Source organism: Lepidochelys kempii, chromosome 3, assembly GCF_965140265.1.
Source record: "Lepidochelys kempii isolate rLepKem1 chromosome 3, rLepKem1.hap2, whole genome shotgun sequence".
In the NCBI taxonomy this organism is placed as follows: domain Eukaryota; kingdom Metazoa; phylum Chordata; order Testudines; family Cheloniidae; genus Lepidochelys; species Lepidochelys kempii.
The window spans coordinates 142,607,289-142,630,229 of record NC_133258.1 but is presented as its reverse complement, the minus strand read 5'-3'; the positions used below and the strand labels follow the sequence as shown (position 1 = coordinate 142,630,229).

General features: G+C 41.1%; 1 protein-coding gene across 5 annotated transcripts in view; it reads right to left on the bottom strand.

Moving 5' to 3' along the window:
• Positions 1–22,941, bottom strand: part of SPAST (spastin) — a 61,841-nt gene that overhangs the window by 16,027 nt on the left and 22,873 nt on the right. For 4 of the 5 annotated variants that reach the window (XM_073338319.1, XM_073338321.1, XM_073338320.1 and 1 more), the window contains 9 exons: positions 22,518–22,651; positions 22,067–22,160; positions 11,667–11,741; positions 8,704–8,775; positions 8,035–8,110; positions 7,283–7,374; positions 5,322–5,401; positions 2,960–3,002; positions 2,132–2,211 (listed from right to left, as the gene is read on the bottom strand). In XM_073338319.1, coding sequence (XP_073194420.1) covers positions 2,132–2,211; positions 2,960–3,002; positions 5,322–5,401; positions 7,283–7,374; positions 8,035–8,110; positions 8,704–8,775; positions 11,667–11,741; positions 22,067–22,160; positions 22,518–22,651 — 746 coding nt within the window. The remainder of the gene's footprint in view (positions 1–2,131; positions 2,212–2,959; positions 3,003–5,321; positions 5,402–7,282; positions 7,375–8,034; positions 8,111–8,703; positions 8,776–11,666; positions 11,742–22,066; positions 22,161–22,517; positions 22,652–22,941) is intronic. The other variant, XM_073338324.1, reaches the window with a different exon arrangement.

Here is a 22,941-nt window from a genome sequence, read left to right as displayed (position 1 = left end):
CCCTTCTCTACCTCCTGAATAGCATTCATAATGGGGTACCTAACCTCCAGAGGATGAGCACGTAGTAATATTGTGCGATCCATAAGAATTTTCACAATGGAAAGCACAAGTAACTTTTAGGTATTTTTCAATGCAAAATTTAAAATCTCAAAAACAGCAAAAAATATTGGAAAAGCTCTACACTTATGAGATCCTTGCTATTCTATGCTTAAAATTTCAGTATTGCCAACCCCAAAAATGCACAAGTCAGGAAAAAGCAAAACAAAAACCAATGAGATTTGTTTTCAACCTGAAATGCACAAAAAATGTAGAGCAGGTGCTCTCTTTAGTCAGCTGGGAAAGATGGGGCTCGCCTAGAGGTTGGGTGGGAAGGAGCTTGCCTTTGTTTCCTGTCTCCCTGCCCCAGGCACAGTGCTGATCAGCATGTTTCAACAGCAGATCTAGGTGGCGAGAAAACAGTTTGAACAGTACTCTTAAACAGCCTGACCGGGTGGCGGTGGGGTGGGAAATAGTGTTTTTCATAACTTCCAAAATGTGTGCAATTCATTCTCAATACGTTACACTTAGAAAGGGACATAAAAGGTTCTATGAATATATTGGGAACAAAAGAAAGATGAAGAAAGGTGTAGGTCCTCTATTTATCAGGGAAGAAGAGCTAATAATGGACAAGGTTCAAGAAAGCGGAAGTGTTAAACACCTATTTTGCATCAGTCTTCACTAAAAAGGTAAATTGTGACCAGTTGTTTAATATCAGTTAATGTTAACAAAGGGGAAGGAACACAGGCCAAAATAAGGAAGGTTACAGAATATTTAGATAAGTTAGATGTATTGAAATCAGCAAGACCTGATGAAATTCATCCTACTTAAAGAACTAGCTGAACCAGTCTTGGAACTAACAGCTATTATCTCTGAACTCCAGGAGAATGGGTGGAGAAGGGCAAATGTAGTACTTATCTTCAAAAAGGGGAACAAAGAGGATATGGGGACAAAGTAGGCTTGGAAGGATTAAATTTTTATTGGTAAATATTGGTGGGGTCTCACTTGGGGTCTGTTCTGGGTCCTTACTATTTAATATTTTCAATGATGATGATGAGTGAAAAATACGCTTATAAAATTTGCAGATGACAGCAAGATGGGAGGGGTTGTATGCAGTTTGGGGGACAGATTAGACTTCAAGGGGACTGATAAATTGGAGCGCTGGTCTGAAATCAACAAGATGAAATTCAATAGAGACAAGTGGAAAGTACTTCATTTAGGAAGAAAAATTAAATGCACAACTACAAAATGGGGAAAGACTGGCTAAGTGATAGTACTGCTGAAAAGGATCTGCGGGTTATAATGGAACAAACTGAATACAAGACAACGATGTGATGAAGTGGTGGAAAAGGCTCATATCATTCTGAGGTGTATTAACAGGAGCATCGAATACATGGGAGGTGATCGTCCTGCTCTACTCAGCACTGGTGAGGCCTCATCTGGAATACTGTGTCCAGTGATGCCACATTTTAAGAAAGAAGTGGATCAAATGGAGAGTGTGTCCAGAGAAGTGCAACAAAAATGATCAAACTTTAGAAAACCCGACCTATGAGGCAAGGTTAAAAAACTGGCATATACAGTCTTGAGAAAAGACTGAGGGGAAGAACAGAACAGTCAGCAAAAATGTTAGAGCTATTATAAAGAGGATGGTGATCAACTGTTCTCCACATTCACCAAAGGTAGAACAAGAAATAACCTGCTTAATATGTGGCAAGGGAGATTTACGTTAGATATGAGGAAAAACTTTCTAAATAGAAGGATAGATAAGCATGGGAACAGGCTTCCAAGGGAAGTTGTGAAATCCTCATCATTGGAGGTTTTTAAGAACAGGTTAGACAAACATGTCAGGGATGGTCTAGGTCTAGCTATACTTGGTCTTGCCTCAGCGCAGAGGGCTGGACTAGATTATGATCTCTTGATGTCCCTTCTAGTCCTACATTTCTAGGATTTTAAGTACAGGCAAGGTTACAATTTCAATGTCCCTGATAACTAGCATTAGTTCTAAATGTAACAGAGCAGTTTATATGAATGTTGTGGACCAGCAATATTGTTAGCAGACCAGCAATATTGTTAGCAGAACTATCCAAGTACTTACCTAGCTAGCTGTGCAAGCTCTTTTTGGGTCAATGGACTTCCTTGCTTGCTTAAAAGATTTTTTAGTAAAATCAATCTTGTCTGAAAAGAAGCATTTATCAGTTGTAAGTTCACATACAAAAACTTATCTATTAGAAGATACAAAACAAAAATATATGGCATGTTTCTGTGAATTCAGAAGCCTATATGTATGATATTTGTAGTACTTTTGACTATGATGTACATGTCAATACTTTCTTTTAAGGGGTCATATGGATTTAGTATTCATGAAATTGAGGGTCCCATTGGTTCCAGCCAGGCACTGTACAATCACGACAACTAAACTACAATCTTGATCAGACACACTTCTGCTGCTGCTGCTAAAATAGCAAACCGTGCTAATAGGTTTTTTTTTGTTTTAGTGTTGAAGAACTGCTAAAATTAGGCCACACAATTTTTTAAACTTTTGCATGAAATAATTTCATGTCAAACCAAACATACCGGCTGTTGCAGTATTCTAGGCATATCAAAACATGTCCTTGTCTGTTTAATCAGCACACTGCCTATACAACAGCAAGCTACCCAGAAGGAGAGAGCAGTTACTAGCAGATTTGATTCTACTAAGTACATCAAAATGTAATAACAAATATTCGCCGGAGTGGTATAAACTTACCATACTAGCCAAAGTGAATTAGTGGACACCACTAAGTCACAAAATTCAGTAATTTGCAATAAATCTACCAATCATTAGGGCAAATTAAAAAGGTTCTATAATATATTTTCTTGTTTTTCCTATAAAACAGGATTTTAAGAACTCTCAGAAAGAAATGCACACAAGCCATACACTTACCTCTTCATTTGGTAAAGATACATACACGCGTTTGGTGAATCGTCTGCAAAAAAAAGAAAAAAAAGTAACATTTTAATACTTCAGAAGAACTAGCTGGTAAAAGCTGACATTTAATAAAAATACATATTTTATGCCCATGCCACCAACACTAATTTTTTTTGCTATCTATGGTAATTAACTAAAGAAAACTTAGATAGGGAATAGCAAATTTGAAATCCTTGCCCTTGACTGAGGCAGTCCAGGATGTAGCTAGATAAGAAGCAAAAAGAACGTCTGGCATCAGAGAAAGGTATATAAATATTATAACTATATCAAGTTAAAAAAAAACACACAATCCTGGCACTAAAATAATTTATCTCCTCACAAGGGTAGGTGCAATAAAGCAAGGCCTAGTTGGGTCTTGTGGAAGCTATTCCCATAAGGATGGCACCTGGAGAATAAGGGGAGTTTTTGAGACACCTTCCATGATGTTGTAATATGCAGACAGTTGTACTTGAGATTTGTAACTTTTGCGTTATGTCCATTTTCTAAATAATGGAAACTTTACATAGCCTGAACCCCACCACACTATTTAATACTCTATTTATCTAGAAGCTTATTCTGGTGCAGGAAGGTGCGGTTTGCACTATCCAGATTGAATTTTGCCGACTGTATTTTACCACCAGTGAAAAAAATCTCTCCTTCAGTATGGTATATGCATATTCCCACTCGCAGGAGACTAACAAGTAGTACAGCCGCTTAGGAAGGTGGGCGGAGGGCCAAATTGAGTGTGGGGTGATAAAGGTCTGAATAAAACTCCAGGTAGTAGCCCTGCAGATTTTAAAGGTACAAACATGCCATTGGTGCTACCTTAGCCCTGATGAAACTCTTACGGGAAGAAGGAATGATTTGCTTGTAGCTTTTAATATGTTCATGGATAACGTCTCCCTACAAGGATTCCAATGACTTTGCAATACTTCAGATCAGACTCTCCAGCCCAAGCTGGTAACATCTATCCCTACAACCATCAGTGACAGAATGAATAGAACATCCTTTTTAACGTATTCTCATATTGTCCACTATTGCAGAATCTTTGGAGTCTTTGAAAATGTTGAGGAATGTAATTCATTTTCAGAGTAATTTGTAGGGAGCCAGTGAAGTCAAATCCGCATTTCTCAGCATAGCATGAGAGAGGTGTAAGTGGGAGATGCCATGCTACAAAGCAGAGGTTCTCAAACTGTGGTCCACAGACCACCAGTGGTCTGCGAGCTCCAATCAGGTGGTCCACGGATAGTTCCCTCTAAGGTGCGTGCCTAGGCGGCAGCACACAAGAGCATGAAGGGCCACCCACCTAATTAGTGGAGCCGCGCAGGCATGCTCCACTAATTAGGTGCCTGGACCCTAGAGAAGATGCACATGTAAGGTGAGGTGGTGGACTTGGGGGGGGGAATACGGGGTAGGTGGAAGGGGGCAATGGGGTGAGAAGTGGGGGTGCGGGGGAATTTGGGATGTGCAGGGCTGTGGCGGCCAGAGAAAGAGATTACTTTCCCCATCTCCAGGGCTGTGGCTGCTGGGGAGAGACGGCCCTCCTTCCCAGCCTCAGCTCTACGGCAGGGGAGAGACCCCCCCACCTCCTTCCCAGTCCCAGTTCAGGGGCTGCCACAGTGGGGGAGAGAGGGCACATCCATTGCATTAGAAAGATAAGACTACTGATATTAAAATATGAGTTGTGTGCTTTTATTTGTAGAACAAAAAAATGTTTATTATTAAGGTTTTGGGGTTTGTTTTTTTTTAATATAGTGCTTTTATCCAAAGTGCTTTACAATAGTTAGCTAATGGTACAAACAACATTTGGAAAGATCATTAAGTGGTCCGCCAAGACCCTCAACAATTTTCAAGTGGTCCGTGAAAAGAAAAGTTTGAGAACCACTGTTATAAAGGATTCTTAAGAATCTGAAACGAGGCCTCCAAGGTCCTACAGCTATTGAGGATACCATGCCTCCAAATGTCCAAAAGAGAAATTCAGTGCTGCTTCTATGAAGAAGGGTCTATAGAAGAGACTTTCTGCTCAGTTTATCCTTAGGCCCAAAGAATGGAACAGATGAGTGACATGAAAGGATCTGAAAGCGTACCGGTTTAAGACCATTCCAAGCTGATGGCACTAAAGGCACAACTCACTCAAAAGGGAATGCTGAGGCACTTCTTTAAAATAAGCATTCAGTATTTTGTTAATATTTACCACCAACAACTCTAGCAAATTTCAGTCCAATACAATTTGAAAAGTGCAAGATACTTAACTGTGAAACTTGTATTTCATAACAGAAACTAATTTAAGTGCAACTGTGTCCTTGAATATATATTAAAAGGGGCATAATTTAGGTACCTGAGAACAGCATCATCCAGCTCCTGTGGCCTATTAGTTGCCCCCATTACAAGTATTCTGTCCTCTCCAGAAGACTGTACCTATAATGTTGTAAAGCAAGAGTAACGTAAATTGAAAACTTAGAAACAATGCAGTAAACTGTAAAAAGACTGAAGTACACTGATTGGATGTTGATACTAAATGCTTATGTTTGTGTGTGTGTTGGCTTTATGTTATCCACAGAATTTTCTGCCTAGTTTGCAGTTTAAAAAAAACAAAACAAAACAAAAACAAACAACTGATATATTTAAACTCCATCTCAGTTTTCCATAGCAGCATCTGGTGTCCAAAATAAGTGCCATAACTAGGACTGGCAATTAGAACATATAGTCTTGGAGAATTTTGATATTGTGAGTGCTGTAAGTTAAAAAGTAAACAGGCTTACTTTACTATCTTTACTGTTTTAAACAAAGTCAAATTTTACTGCCACTCAGAGCAGCGAAACTACACTGAAACGTATAGAGGAGAGGAAAATTGAAATGTAGGTCTAAAACTCAGGAACTTCTATAATAGATCAGACCAATGATCAATCTAATCTAGTATCCTGACTGACAGTGGCCAGTGCCAAATATTTCAAAGTAGATAATTATGCAATAGCCTACCCACAGAGAAAGTTTCTCCTAAGTCCCTCAGTTATGAGGTTGATTTATGACGAAGCATGAAGGTTCATATCCCTTCCATATTTTTTTTTTTAAATCTACCTAACTAGGGATGTTTCAATTATCCATATGGCTGTCTGGTTCCCTTTTAGAATCCTGTGAAGCTCTTGGCCTCAATAATATCTGATGGCAATGAATTCCACAAGAACATTATGTGAAAGAGTACTTCCTTTTATAAGTTTCAAATTTGCTACCTTTTAATTTTGTTTAATATTTCTTATTTTTGTATTATAAAAGGATAAATGGGAGAACTCTATCTTCTCCGTACCATTAATCACCTTACATACCTCTAAACTAAAAAGTGTCCAAAACTTTTCCAGCCATATTTATATGGAAGTTTTTCCATGCCTTTAATAATTTTCACTGTCTCTGAACCACGCTGTTTCTGCTATGTTGTTGAGACAGAGGATTACAATTTAACTCACATTCCACTGCAGGGTTTGCCATTATTTATATCAATGGCATTCTAATTTTTATTGGTTTTCCATCTCAATGACAATTTGTCTCAGTGTAAGGAATGAAACCAACATTCCTTATGTGTGCTGCATTTTTCAGTAGAAGCTATAATCTTGGTTTGTTTGCAGTTTTCCATAATCCAAATTAATATTTACTATAATGTATAATACCCAGAAAACAAGCCTCCTTATAACAGTTTCATAGTTGCATATATCAAAAATCTAAATTAATGATTAGCCAGAAGCCTCCTTTTTCCTCCAAGTCCCACATTTCCAAAAGCTCAGACTCCATTAGGAGGGAAAGACACACCCCTGAACAGCAAAAAGGCAATAGTTATATAATCCTTTTTCACCATGACTATTTCTAGAGATGCACGCTATATAAGTGGGGTGTAGGCTGAACGTTGAACCTGAATGTCTCCTCCAACGGCTTAAACTCTCATCAACCCACAACAGTAGTGCTGGGTTCTTCCTCCTGCCCAAGAAATGAATTCCTTCCCTCATAGCTTCTCTGCCGTTACTCCCACCACTTACCCATCTTCTCTTCCCCAGCCATGCAATACTAGAGTCCACCCACAGCTCCTCCCCAGGTGTCTATCACCATCCTCCCTGCTCAAAGACTGAACTCTCCATGGTGCTCCAGTTCTTTACTGGGAAAAAGGTAGAAGTATTTTTATTGCTGTTCAAGGAAATAAAGGAGAGGATATTTAACTGGTGGAGCTTAACCCCATTAGCATAACATTAGCAGCTTTCATTGGCCCCCCATCATTGTATTAAGTAACAACAATACTGTAATACTGATACTTACGCCATCAAATTCTATTAAAAATTCTGTTTTTAGACGCCTACTAGCATCATGTTCACCTTCTCTTCTTTCGCATAAAAGGCTATCAACTTCATCTAAAAAGAAAAAAGTCTTAGTTTTAAAGTTTCAGCCAGTGAGATAGCTAAACATCAAGGTTTTAATTCAACTATTATTTTGCTAGTGTGGGGCTCCAATAAGAGGTCTTATCTTTATTCTTCAGGAGGCAGACAAACTTTGGCAAAGTTAAAAAAATATTTGTACAGGTGTTAAAAGTGCAAGGCCCAGTGGCATCAGTAAAGTATCACTGATTTGACATCATCTGACAGGACAGGAATTTTGTATGCATTCTGTCATCTGTGGGTAATAAACCCCAAGTTTTCAAATAGGATGAGAAAATAAATGCAAAATATTGTCATAGCTCTGTACTGCAGGTAATATATAAAAATGCACTAAAATAGAATCTTTGCATGCAAGGTTATCATAGGACAATTCTTTTGTTAGTTAGTTAAGCTTTTCCTAGATTACTGCAACTAGGGCAGAATGGGGAACACGCTCAAGTGAAACATGCTCCCCAAATGAAATACCAATTAAGGAGCAAGTAATCACTGATGCAGAGAGATCCCCTATCTTGTTATGTCTTGCATTATTACTGGGACAAGTGAGCCTCAAATATAGAGAGCACTTTAGTTTAAAAAGATTTTATTTTGCAAAAAATATATATACAGATCTTACTAATCAAACATTAAAGGTCTTACCTATAAAAATTATAGACGGCTGAAGTTCTCTGGCTACTGCAAAAAGAGCACGCACCAGTTTCTCTCCCTCACCTACCTAAACAGGTCAAGTATTTTTCAAAACAAATATTACAAAAAAGTCAATAAGCAACTGTTCACAAACACAAGCTTTGCATGAACCATTCCCATACCATGGATAAGCAAACCACTAGTTCAGCACTAAGTGGTGAAACACCCTACCTTTTTCCACACAAAAAAATATGAAAACTTCACTAATGATTCTGGCTGGAAATATTAAAGGAGCATAAGGGAGTTAAGTGCCTAAATCACAATGAAATTCAAAGCAAGTTGGGCTCTCTTGAAAATCACAGCTTTTATACTTAAATAAAAATATTTCCACAGGAGTGCAGGAGTTTGCTCAATAATGAAGAGTCAATTTCTGAAACTGCTATTTTGTGTTTGTTAGTATCAAATACACTTTTCAGTATAATGCATCATCTAGTGTGCGGACGTGTGGAGGATTTTGGCTTAACGAGGCTAGTGGATGGAGGCAGCACCCTCCCATGGCACAGGATATCCCCCTCATAGTCATCAAAAATATCAATGTTTTAGCCCTACAAGTCTGTCAGATAGTCAAGAGCCTAATGTATTAGCATTAAGAAACCAAAACCATTAGCAACTATTACTTACATATTTTGAAGTTAGGCTTGCAGCACTTATGTTAAAGAAGGTTGCATTTGATTCTGCAGCAACTGCTTTGGCCTGAAAAACAGTGAATCTCTTATTAACGGTAGGCAAGTTTAGGATTTAGAATAAACTTAACAAGACAATAAGTATAGTGTATGAAGAAAAATAGAATATGATGTAACAGAACTTTAGCTAAATCTGGATCTTGTATAAGATATAAAAATCAGTATGCCTCATGAACAATTTGTGAATCTCTGCTAAGTCAGTTAAGTAGGCATAACTACTACTAGAGGGAAACTTGAGAGTTTAGGTCATTCAGATATCAGTTGCTCAAACTGGTACTACTCCTAGAGAATTAGGATGGTCTTTGCCCAGTTTCTTCAAGAAGTTATAACATAAAACTTTAACCAGATGATTCAGTAACTAAAACCAAACTAGTGCATATACTTTAAGGCAGTGGTCTCCAACCTTTTAAGCACAAGATCACTTTTCCAATTTAAGTGCAACCCAAGATCTATCTCAAAGAAAATGTAGTAATCACACAAACCCAAACACCCTTACCCCGCCCCATCCCATACCCGAGGCCCTGCACTGCTCACCATCACCCCAGAAGCTCTGGGCTGGGGCAGAGGGGTTAGGAGTGTGGGAGGGGCTCCAGGCTGATCATGGGGCAGGGGATTCGTGTGCAGGAGGGGGTTTGGGCTCTATGAGGTAGTTTGGGTGTAGGAGAGGGCTCAGGACTGGGGCAAGAGGTTGGGGTGCAGGAAGGGATGTGGGGGGCTGGCTCCGGGAGGGGCTCAAGGCTTGGGCAGCAAATTTTGATGCAGGGTGTGGGCTCTGTGAGGAGGCTGGGGCATGGGGTTGAGGTGCAGGAGGGTGTGTGGGGTGCAGGCTCTGGGAGGGGGTTGGGATGTGGGAGGATCAGGGATGGAGTGCTGGTTGGGGTTCAGGGCTGGGGCAGGAGTTCGGGCTCCAGCTGGGTGTCATTTAATTCAGGCGGCTTCCAGGCAGCAGGGCTAAGGCAGGCTCCCTGCCTGCCCTGGTCCCACACTGCTCCCAGAAGCGGTCGGCATGTCCAACAGCAGCTCCTAGGTGTGTGTGGGGGGGGGGGGGGGAGGGAGGGAAGAAAGGGAGCGGGGTAAGGGGTCTCTGCACACTGCCCTCATCTACAGGCACTGCCCCCACAGCTCCCATTGGCCAGGAATGGAGAACCGCAGCTAAAGGGAGCTGCGGGGACAGTGCCTGCAGGCAAGGGCAACACGCAGAGACCCCTTGCCCCTCCCCACCAGGAGCAGCGTGGAGCCAGGGCAGGCAGGGAGCCTGCCTTAGCTCCGCTCCACAGCCACACCGTTAGTGGCCAATCTCATGGTTCGGCTGTAGAAGGGTTGGCAACCCTAGACTGAGATCGACTATCAGAAGCTCCACAATTGACCAGTTGATCGCAATCTACCGGTTGGTGACCACTGCACTAAGGTATACACCACTGAGTCCGACTTAAAAGAATTTTGTTCTGACAGTTTCTGAAATGCCTAGATGCACAAGCTGATGCACTACAAGCATGCATCAACCCTTGTGTCCTGAATGAACTACAAGTCACTCTACTCGACAGAATAGGAAGAAACTTCAGTCAGGCAAAGTTGTCATCTATGGAGTTTGCGTTTCTCTGAAGCATCTACACGGACCACTTTTAGATAGGTGCTAGTTGTACAAGTGGTCTAATCCACCATTGCAATTCACATCCACTGTACTTAGAAAATATACTAAAAAAAGAGTGCAATTGTCATGACTGTACTTGTTAAAAGTGTAAAGGCTAAATCAAGTTAGATGCCAATATTTAATATATTTAATTTTTAACTCATTTGCAATATTAGTTGGATGATTAGTTTCACTAATTTAGTTTAATATTATTATTTTTCTCTCACCTATGTAGCAAGAGAGGCAATCTTCAGAGGAAAACTGGGAAGGGGAGAAAAGCCACTTCTCAGTGGAAGTTCACAGTAAGGGAAGGAGTGGGGGGGGAGGGGACTTTCCTCCCTTTCTATCAGTTGTATTCTAATCATACTGGAATAAAAGGAAGACTTATGACCAGGAAACTGGAGTATTACACCTGATCAGTACAGAGCCAGTCTCTGTATGTTTTACTCCATGGAATGCATCAGTCAAATATTGAGTTAGTGGTTGAGAATTCATTTTTATATATAGTTTTAAAATTTAGTTCAGTGGCCAATTGAATATTATGCTTAGCAGACTGCCTCATTCTTATGCATACAAAAATATTACCTACTGCATTCATTTTAAAAAGTGAATTTAGGATCTTAAGATGAAAGTTATATATTTTAATCTTTATTTTAAAATGTATTTTATTTTTATACTAAAATTATGTTCTATGTTTATAACAGAGTAGAGTTTTTTTTTTAACAGATTATATAAAATTAAATAATTATGTGCGATATCTCATGGTAGAAAGTTTTAATAGGTATAATCCAGTAGGACAGCATTGCTTCTAAGTAGTCGCCATTTAAATCAACCTTTCACTTGTGTAACAGTGTTAAATTACAGTGAAACAACAGAAAATTCAGAAGTAAAGGTTCCACATTTGTTAGCTCAGCCACATTGCATATGCAGAGAGTATACAGTTTATGTCAGACAATAATAGCCACCAAATACATTTCCTAATCTCATTCACTGCATTCAGCCCCTACATTGAATGAGGTAAGTCATTCAGTACACAAATTCTCACTTTCTTCAGTGAAAGGAATTGCTTAGAAAGAAATTAGTTACTTGTAAACAGAAGCCATCTACTAAATAAAAATATAGAACTGTTACTAAATAGCACTGGATCACAACAGCACAATTTAGGAGATCCCTGTGGAGGATTTCTCAATTTCATAGACAAGAAAAGCAAAAATTCCTGAGAACAGTTTATATCTAGAGTTCCACCAAATAAGACACAGTAATTTTCTCACCAGCATAGTCTTCCCATTTCCTGGTGGGCCAAACAGCAATAATCCACGTGGAGGAGCTCTAAGTCCTGTAAATAACTGAGAGAGATACTGCATTAGAGTAAACGCTTTGGCAGGGTTATAAATATTGCAACTAAGCATGAGATTCTATAAAAAAAAAAATCAGTAGTTTTCTAGAATATAGCTTTTTAGTTCCTTAAAACTAGAGCTCCATTTTCCATGATGAAACATACTGTACTCAGTACAATATTTCAGGGCTCACTACAATCCTGAAGATACCATAAAGACAGCCTATCTTAAAAGGTAGAGACTTCATGGTGAATACCACAAAAATTACAAAAAGGTATTGAAAAAGTTAAGCCAAAGTACAATTGTGCTTTGGAAATATAAAAACAAAAATGTAGAAATAGTGACAGCAGAAAAGACATTCACAGCATTGCTAAAAACTAACTGAAGCAAAAATAATGTTTTAGTGCAAATATGAAATTTAAAGAAATGAAAGGGAGGAATTGGCAAAAGTGTACAATTATGCAACCAGGACCTATATTGCATACAACATGTTCCAGTTCTTAAGACTCTCCCACAGTAAGGTTATCTAGAAAGTCTGAACACCAAAATAATCTGAAAGCACTATGTTCTGTTGCAGCCTTAAAGTTATGGCCCTACCAAAATCATGGCCCTGAAAAATGAGACACGGACCATGAAATCTGGTCTCCCCCTTGAAATCTGGTCCAGGGTGAAAGTAATTTAAAAGGATTTACCGGTACGCCGGAGTCCTGAGCTGGGGCAGAGCCTCAACCAGAATAGGCAGGGCCTTTAAAGATTTAAAGGCCCCAGGGCTCTGGCTGCAGCTGGGCGCCTGGTGCCTCTAAATCACCCCTGGAGCTCCCAGCTGCACAGGCAGCTGGGAGCCCCAGGGCTCAGGGGCAATTTAAAGGACCCGTGGCTCCAGCCACTGCTACTGCAGCGGTGCTCTGGGCCCTTTAGGGCACCGCCCGAGCCCCACTACCAGAGTCCCGGGGTAGTGGCTGCAGGGCTCAGGCAGCGCTTTAAAGGGCCCAAGGCTCCGGCCGCAGCAGGGAGCCCTGTGCCTTTTAAATCACCAACCTGGGGAAGCCGGACCGTACAAGCTTACTTTCACCTCTGAATCTGGCTATGGTAGTGGGATTGTGGTATTGCCACCCTTATTTCTGCAATGCCTTAAGAGCTGGGTGGCCAGAGAACAGCTGTTACTGGCCAGGCACCCAGCTCTGAAAGCAGCTCCTCTGTCAGAAGCAGCGCAGAAATGAGGGTGGCATGGTATGGGCGTGTGTGTGTGGGGTCATTGGGGGGGGGGGGGGGAGGGACAGAGCCAGACTTATGAGTGGGCGACCTGGGCAACCACCCAGAGTGCTGTGGTCTGGTGGTGGGGGGGCAGGGCACAATACCATGGTCACCCCCCCAACACACCCACACACACAGAGCCAAGGCCCCTTTAACTCCTGAGTGGTGGGCCTGGAGCTGGTGGGGGCAGGCCAAGGCTGGGGGCACCTTGGCCAGGGGCTCCTACCGTGCACCAGACTCCAGCTGCTAGTCTTGGGCAGGTTGGGGAGGGACAGGACTTTCTCTTCCCCTGAACAGGCTGCTCCTGGGGCCGGGTCACACCCACCCCTGGGAACCTCCCCTGACTGCAGGAAGCTCCATGGCTGCCGGCTGGGAAACCAGCTCTGAAGGCAGTGCTGCTACCAGTAAGCAGTCTAGAAGTAAGGGTGGCAATACCGTGACCCCCTAAAATAGCTCTGCAACCTCACCCACCCCAACCTCCTTTTGGGTTGGGACCCCCATGGTTACAACACCATGAAATTTCAGATTTAAGTATCTGAAACTGTGAAATTTAAGTTTTTTAAAATCCTATGACCCTGAATTTGCTAGGGTCCTATTTAAAATCCTTCCAGTGAAACAAAGTACCAATTTAGAGATTCAATGATTATTGAAATTCCTATAAATTTGTATTGACCCTTAAAACTAAGAACAACTTCCCTAATTTACACTGACTAAGTTACTTTGCCTCTGGTTAAGGAGAAAAGTACATACTTTGAATTTCTTGTGCTATATTCAAGCTTGCAGAAATTAGTAGTTTTAAACACGGTTAACCAGTATTCTCTGGTTGAGTTTAAGCCAGGCATAGTTAGAGATTCTGTGGTGCTGGGGGAGCTGTAGCCTATAGCCTATGAGGTACTGCCATCCTCCCCAACATGGTTCAAGAGTGGGAGGCAGGGATGTAAAGTTGGGCCTACTGACTGGGATATTAACACCTCCAGAGGGAGGGTGAGATGCTGGTTTCTCAAATGAGCATTTAAAAAGAAAGTTTCAAGGTCTTGGTTGTGTGTAGATGGGTTAGAGTGAAGCAAGTGAGTGGACAGAAAGAGGAAATTTGTATATGAAGTCATGGATGAAAACAAAGAAGGGACTGGTATTGGAGAAGCAAAGGATAAGACTAAAATCTTGTCTAGACAGTGCCAGAAAAGCACGCCACAGGGGCATAATTTGTAAAGTGCGTTACCATGCTGTGCTCTAAACAGTGGTGAAAGTAACTTAAAGGACTTACCGGTACTCCAGAGTTCTGTGAAGGGGAAGGGGCCTCAACCAGAAGGGGTGTGGCCTCAACTGGAAGAGGCGGGACCTTTAGAGCCCCAGGCCCTTTAAATTGAGATTTAAAGGGCCCCAGGCTCCAGCTGCGGTAGTGGAGGCTGGGGGCCCCGGGCCCTTTAAATCACTGCCAGAGCTACCAGCTGCAGAGGCAGCTGGGAGCCCCAGGGCTCAGGGTCCATTTAAAGGGCCTGGGGCTCCCAGCTGCTGCCGCAGCGGAGCCCCAGGACCTTTAAATTGCCGATGGTGCCCCGGGGGACCCAGGTGCTGCCACAACTGTGGGGATCTGGCCACTGCTACCGCTCCGGGCCCTTTAAATTGCCGCCAGAGCCCCGCTGCCGGAGCCGGCCAAGATTTAAGGGGCCCGCGGCAGTAGCGGCGGCCAGAGCCCCAGGCCCTTTAAATCGCTGTCCGACCCCTGCTGCCGAAGCCCTGAGTAGCGGTGTTGGGGCTCCGGTGGTGATTTAAAGGGCCAGGGGCTCCCAGCCACTGCTACCACAGCAGAGCCCTAGGCCCTTTAAAATTGCCGCTGGAGCCCCAGGGATCCCGGCCACCTCCGCCACCTGGGGGCTCCAGCAGCAATTTAAAGGGCCCAGGGCTCCAGCTGCTGCAGGGAGCCCCAGGCCCTTTAAATTGCCACCTGGGGAAGCCGGTCCAGTATGGTGTACTGGCTTACTTTCGCCTCTGGCTCTAAGTGCCCTGTGAAGACCCTGCTAGGTACCTAGTTTGTGTTTACATTTACATCAATGAAAACTAGTTACTGTTCAGAACACACCAGCATGGTCTACATGGGGCAGTTGGAGCACAACATGTTAGAATGCTCTGCATATGACACCCCTCTGAAGCCCTTTGCTATGCTATAGACAAGCCCCAACAGAATAAGGAAGTGGAGGGGAGGACAAAATGGGAAAGAGTTCAAGAAACAGAGGGATAAGCAAGAGGTCAGGCAACCCAAGAATAGGAGACTAGAAAAAACTGGAAAACAGAGCAAAGAAAAAAAGGTTAAGAAAGATCCTAACAGAAATAGTCATTGGTCACAAACATGAAAAACTACCTCAGGCTACATTTACACTGAATTTCAGGAAATTCCCCCACTATAGATCTATCAGCAGCTCTTCCTCTGGTGGGAGTGCTAGTGTAGATGAACTGCAGGTATTTTACCAGCATATTTAAACCGTCTCCTCAAAATAAAAAAAATGCTAGCAGCCAGCCAAAAATGCTTACCATTTCCTCTGTTGCTAGCACTGGTAAAGTTGTACCTATGTTACAAATAGTGTGTGTGTGTGGGGTGGGGATGGTGATTCTCAGTGTAGACAGGGCAACAGCAACATGGAGAAGCAAAGGAGAGGTAGAGAAGGACTTAAACTATTTAATATAACAAAAAAGAAAGTTGGGGGGGGGTCAGTGGTATTATTTCTTAACATTACTTTGAAGACAACCATTTAATTCAGAAAACACACAAAACCTTAAGCACACTGAGCTTCCTCTCCTGAACAAGCTGTGCTGAACAACTCACTATTGGTACAAAATGCTAACAACCATTACAGCTCTTTTCTCACCTGCCACCCCTATTAAAAATTAGTTCAGTAGATGGGTCTACAGTTCCTGTACTTGCAAATCAAACCCAGTTCACTCCCATTTTCAGCATGTATTTTTTAAATAAGAAGACAGGAAAAAAATCAAATATGATCTGAATAATCTTGTCATCTAAAACAGATTATAAATCAAAACAAGAGAGATACTACCCATTGTGGGAAAGGGCAGACAAAACCTTAGATAACAATCAGACAAAGAACAAATGCTGCCAGAAACATGCCAGAAACATCCTCAGTGTCCGTTAGACATAGAATTGAAAGATATTTGCAAGAATCTGAAACCTTGCCAACATGAAAGTCACCAAAATGAATCATTTCCCTTCTAAAGTCAACAAAATATAGAACTAGTAAAAACACACGGACTATTTCTTTAAACACAAATAATGACCACCAATGTTTTAATAAAAATCATTCTGTTCTATATTTGAAATACGAGGTCTGCATTTCGCACTTTGAAGGAGACATACGAATCAGTGCATCCTCCCCATTTCATTTGAGCGGAAAGCAAAACTGTAGCTCATGGGAAGCCACTATTTAAGTTCTCCCCCCAAAAAATGTAGCCAAGATCCTCCACTAAAGGAAGGGAAAGTGAGGCTCTGCTACTCCAAAATGTAAAAAAACCAAACAGAGAAAAGATTTACAGAAATAAAGAAACTAGAGAGAGCCTCACATCACAGCAGTAGTAGTATAGGGTCCAATCATTATTTTATTTTCGCAATAAGGGTTGTTCCTTCATGCCCAACCCAGATTGCAGAATGGAGTCTGCTGGGGCTGGAGTAACATCCCAGCGCATGCCACAGTGATAGCTCTCCTTCGTTAGGGAGGCAGCCATTGGTTAGTTTCCAGTACAGTAGAATCTCAAAGTTACAAACACCTTGGGAATGGAAGCTGTTTATAACTCTGAAATGTTCGTAACTCCGAACAAAGTGTTATGGTGGTTCTTTCAAAAGTTTACAACTGAACATTGACTTAATACAGCTTTGAAACTTTACTATGTGGAAGAAAAATACTGCTTTCAACCATCTTAATTTAAATGAAACAAATGCAGAGTTTCCTTACCTTGTCAAATTTTTTTTTTTTAAAACCTCCCCTTAATTTTTTTAGTAATTATAAGACAGTACTGTACTGTATTTGCTTTTTGTTGTTGTCTCTGCTGCTGCCTGATTGTGTATTTCTGGTTCCAAACAAGGTGTTTAGTCCACCATTCAGTTTGTAACTCTTGTATTTGTAACTCTGAGGTTCTAATGTACTTCATTCAAGTGCTGAGACTGGCCAGCAGTGTCCACCAGTGTCCACCAGTAATGAACAGCAGCAGATGGAAGTGGCCTTTTTTGAGACACTCTTCACTGCTAAAAACCTAGCACTACACCACTGCTGCTCTGAATTTCTGGCATTGGCGTAGGCCTCTGGTATTGGCGTAGGCCGGGAGTGTCTAACAAACTCCTTACTGGGGCTATTACCTCAGTCAAGCCTCACAGAAAGACAGGACTGGCAGGCACAGAAAATATTAGGATGCTCCAATATGAACACAAAGTGGAAGGAGAGATATTCTGTTAACAGCTAAGGCGACTGTGGCCTTAACCCTATTTTTCACTGCTACCAGAACAAATTGTTTGATGGAGACATCTGAAAGTTTAGGGAACCTGCAGCTACATGGCCAAAGAGTTCTTGTCGGCTCCTGCCATTAAAAATTCACCTTTTAGAATGACTGCAGATAATCTGTTCAATTTCTTATAAAACGCCAAAGAAAATCCTAAAGTCCATTCCAAGGCCTGCTAGCATTAAGAACCACCAATTAACTAACCTATTTCATAGACCCTTACTCTCACTCTCTTCTTCACAAGATCTAATTTACCCTCCAAAGACAGCTCTAGAAACTCAATCGTTTGCTTGAAATTGCTGTCTTTGTAACAAAATGGCCTCAGATTGGAGCCTATCTTTTGAAAGACAATGAACAAAGACTTCAAGCACGTACATATGGGTGAGTGCCAAATGGAGAGTGCCAAAAACTGTAAATGCCTGGCTGACTCCTCAGTGAATATGGAACCTTCCACTATCCCAGTTCTGCTTTTTAGCCCAATGGCTGCTGCTAGAGAGGGAATGGCTTGAGCCCTCCTCTCCCTACAGCTCTTCTAGTAAAGGTATGTCTTCAGTGCAGAGTTAACTCAGGAAACTGGCACTCAGGTTAGCCTGGCCCAGGTTTGAGCAGCTAAACTGCAATGCCTTATCTGGAGTTACTGTGTCTTCACTGGTGCTATACTTACCCAAGTATGATGCTAAGACTTTTGGAAGCAAAGCCCATCATTGTTTGTGCTGCAGTAAGCTAGACTGCTCTTTCACAGTGACATACTTGTAGGAGGACTTGTCTGTCCTTCTGGGCACTAAGGGGTAAGTAACAGGACAACAACCAGTACTCAGATGATTTATTCTGCATCCTCACAGCAAAACCGGAGAGTTACTATCCTGAGTAAAAAACAACACATGAGCTCTAGTTTCTACCCTCAGCCAGGCCTGCTAGCCTGGATTTAAAAGTACCAAACTTAAGTGAGAGGCTAGTGTGTGTGTGAATGGGAGGGGATTGGGGTAATGCCTAAGTTAACTCTAGTGAAGACAGAGGATGAAGCTGCAGCTACAACATACACAGGTTGGGAAAAGTTTTGAACCCCAAGTCCAAGTCATTTGAAGTCCTATGAAGTTCTCCCCTCCATGCCCTCAAAATAGTCACAAAAATTAAAGCACTGAACACATTCCACCTTTTCACCTCTGCCAGGGTACACAACCCCATTCACCCTTGAATACTATAGGCCACTGCTGGACGCTCCCAGGCCAGCTATCCACAAATCTGTACCATTTGGACTGATCCCCCTCCATCCTAGATTTCTGTTTGTAGCTTCTGAGGGTTTTTTGCTGTCACAATGTTCAAGAAATTCTTTAAAATGGATACCTTAATTAACCCGTTGCAACCTATCAATATGCATTCCAAAAGCTACATCATAGTTATATGATGCTAGCATCAAAGCTATAGTTTGCTACATCATCTAACACTTCGACACAAATAGGAATACAATCAAAATGGGGGGGGGGGGGGAAAGAGGGGTGAGAAGCTTTCTACCTCTACTTAATCTGCCATCTACCATCCCTTTCTAAAAAGGAGTCCGTTTCACAAGAAATTTCCAACCATTTTTAGTCCACATCATTCTTCTCTGCCTGGTCTCAGTCTTCAGTTTATCAATAAAGAACATTCAGTTCTTTTGTCCTTCAAGTGTGATTATTCCAATCATTTGCATTTTTAATTTGAGCTATTCATTGATTTGCTTTCCAACTGTGATTTTGGTTGAATTATGTATATTTCATCTGCAGAAACATGTAGCACCAATCTACCAAATGCATGGGCCAATTTTTTTTTTTTTTAAATGCTAGTCCTAATTTATATTCTAATGCATCAAGTGTGATCTTAACTAGTGTGAATTCCTCCCTCAAAGATCAGCAACAATTTACTTGGTCTGTTCTCCTTTTCCATTACCTTCATATACTGACCTCCCCTACCCACTGCAGCCTCTATTTCCCCTCAACTTTGACCACTCTGAATCCTGTGCCAGTATACTAGACAGTGTCACTTACAACAAAACATTTTCACACATGGAATTCAAGCTTTCCTAACTCTGTTATTCCTGCATGTCCCTCCAGCTACCATTACAGCCTCATCTCCCTTATTTGCCTCTTCTCTCCACATTCCGCCCAATCACTGTTCAGCTCCTTCCTCTTGCTTTGCTTCCCACTCATGCCAGTATTTTTCACCCATTTAATCCATCTGCTATAAAAACTACATCCCATCCTCCAGTACCAGATCAGCCAACTTTCCATTCCCCCCCCAGTGAGCACAACTTGCAGCTATTCCTCCCTACACTGATCACCAGCATTCCATCTTTGCAGAGCAAATTTTATCTCATTAGTGGACCTCATACCCACTTATTTCATCTCATCTTGCCTCCTCATTTTAGTTTCCAATGTTACTTCTCTTACACAACTTTATACTTCGCAAAAATGACCCAACTCTGTTCATAAACATCACTAACAGGCAAACATGCCCCCAACATTCCCAACCCTTCCCCAGCAACCATTGTCAACTACAGCCCCACTTCTAGTTTACCCCTCAGCAAAACAATGGAGAAAAACAGTGGAGCAAAACATTTGTATCTTCAACCATTTCACTGTTTGCAGCATCTTTGATTTGTTTCTATCTGGCTTCTGCCTGATCCATAGCAATGAAGTCCTCTTTAGGGAGATCAAGGAGTCCTGAGCTCAAACTATGACTCCCTCATATTATTTATCCTCTAACTTCAATGCAATATTTGATACGGTTGATGGCCTGATCCTCTTCGAATGCCCCAAGCCCCCATGCTGCACTGGTGTATCTAGCCACTGCTTGACTGTCACGGCTGTGTAGTCTGCCTTGGAAGCTAGACCACTTTTGTGTCCTGCAAGATATAACTCTTTGCACAGTTCAGATGCAACTACCACCAATTGTAATGATGTACAGTGCTTTTCAGTCTTTCATTAACACTTTCTTATTCATCCTGAACAGAACACTTTGTTCCACATAAATGCTTTCAAGATATCAGTCATCCTACTTTTCAAGTAAAACACTCAACTGTGTATCTAGCTGATTCCTCTTCATGCACCTTCACCTTTGCTCTTTCTTTGCAGAGATACTGTCAGGCAGTTGAGGTCCAAAATTCATTTTTAAACAATGTTTACTTTTACATTTATGAATGCTTACAATATTTTGCTTGAATTTAAACATTCCATGGTAGTTTTCATATCTCCAATATTGTAGTATCATGATGCTACAAGAATAAGTCAAACCAGTGGCTCTCAGCCAAGGGTATGCATACCCCTGGGGGTACCCAGAGGTCTTCTAGGGGTACATCAACTCATCTAGATATCTGTCTAGTTTTACAACAGGCTACATAAAAAGCACTAGAGAAGTTAGTGCAAACTAAAATTTCATACGGACACTGCTCTATATACACTATACACTGAAATCTAAGTACAATATTTATAGTCCAATTGATTTATTTTATAATTATATGGTAAAATGAGAAAGGAAGCAATTTTTCAGTAACAGTGTCCTGTGACACTTCTGTCTATTTTAGTTATCCAAGCGGAGTGAAATGCAAAAAATCCCAGCATAAAAACTAGATCAGATTTTAATCTAAGTTTATATTTATAGGAGCTTGGATACCATCACTGATAGGCACCTGAGATTATTAGAACCAGTCATTTAAAAATCTGAACTGCTAGCATACTCCACGTAAAGTGTGTACAGATTAGTTATAAAACTTAAAATATACCAAATGGTGTATACTTAAGTCTATCTCAATGCCAGCCTTGACTCCAACCTTACCTATACATGCCTGCTCAAACACTAAACAAATCTAATTTCTATCTTTCCCAATATACAGACTGCATCTGCCCCAGTTGATACAATACTGAACTGATCGTTTAACTCCTTGATAACTACATCTCCATGTAGCCTCCTAAGTCACTCATATACATAAAACAGTCTGTTAAAAAAAGCTTTCAGTTTACCCATACATACAGTATTACCGTACCACCAATCTAAGATTTTCACTCACTCTTCATCAGTTCATGTCATACCTTAAATTTACCTCTGATCTCATTTTTTCCTTCACTTACCACATCTGTACACAGTTAGCCCTTTGCTATTGCCACATTGCATTAGTTCTGAAATAGCCTGCTCCCTTGCTAACTTCTCATCATTTTTTCAAACTCCAACTATTTCTAGGCTGGTGTTTATTATTACCAACCCTTCATTCTTGCATTTTCAGGACATTTCATACCACTGCACTACCACTGGTGGTATAAACTGTGAAAGAGCTAGCATAGACAGGGCTACAGGGGTACTGTTTATCATTCACCTCTCCTCACAGCACATCTAGACAGTCATAAAGTCTCTGAAGATCTGTGGAAGTGCTGTAAGAGATTCCACTGCATTAACTCTTCACCTCATTGTAGCATTTCATTATGACTGCTGTATTGCAAAATGTGTATATACAGTTTTATAAAATTACTGGCGTCTGTACAATGACATCACTAACATATTTCTTAGATGCTGGAGGTAAGTGACAACAGGATAAAAATTACTCAGTTGCTTACCTCAGGTCTAAGGGAGGGAAGGATAACAATTTCTTGCAGTGCTTGTTTAGCCAGCTCTTGCCCAGCGATATCGTCAAATTTGACAGCTGGCCCACTAACAAAGAAATGGAATATCAATTAGCCTAACAATGGGATAATTTTTTTTTCTTTTTAACTGCAGCTGACTGTTTTCATGCATTTAACCATTTTTAAGGAACCAATTTGAAGCTAATTCATTCTACTGCACATTTTGCTATCTGTAAGCTCTTATTCATTCTTGAGACTAGTTAGCTCACTGTCAACATGAAAATAAAATTTCAAAAAAGATAGTAGTTCTATCTAACTCAGGGAATTTACTAACTGGTTTTCATTCCTTCCCGAAGAAGAAAAGTGACTAGTTTTTCATTCAAAATACAATCCCAAGAGAGTTACTTGACTTCTGAATACAAATAAATTTTTGTGTTTGACTTACTTGTCAACAACTTCATTCAGAATTAGATTAGCAAGATTACTATCAACATTTCTAAATATCTTCAAGTCTTTCTTTTTTCGAGCAGCAGTTGTAGGAGTAGAAGGCTTGTTTGTTCGGCTATTTTTTGAAGTAGCCTTAAGACAAGACACAAAATCAGTTCACACTTCTGAAACATTTTTTTAAAGGCATACTGTAATAAAATTGTTTGTGTGTCACAATTTCAGTTGTAAAACTTAGCATGTTAAAAAGTGCCAGACATTTTGACATAGGTGTCATGAGCCAGCCAAATGTATCCACTACGGTAGAGCTTCTGAACTTGCAGCTGTTATTTTTTCTAAAATTAAAGTTAAATACTAATTTTTAGAAAATAGGGATTAATAAATATTCTATTTGGATTCACCTTCCGTAAGAATACGGACATTCT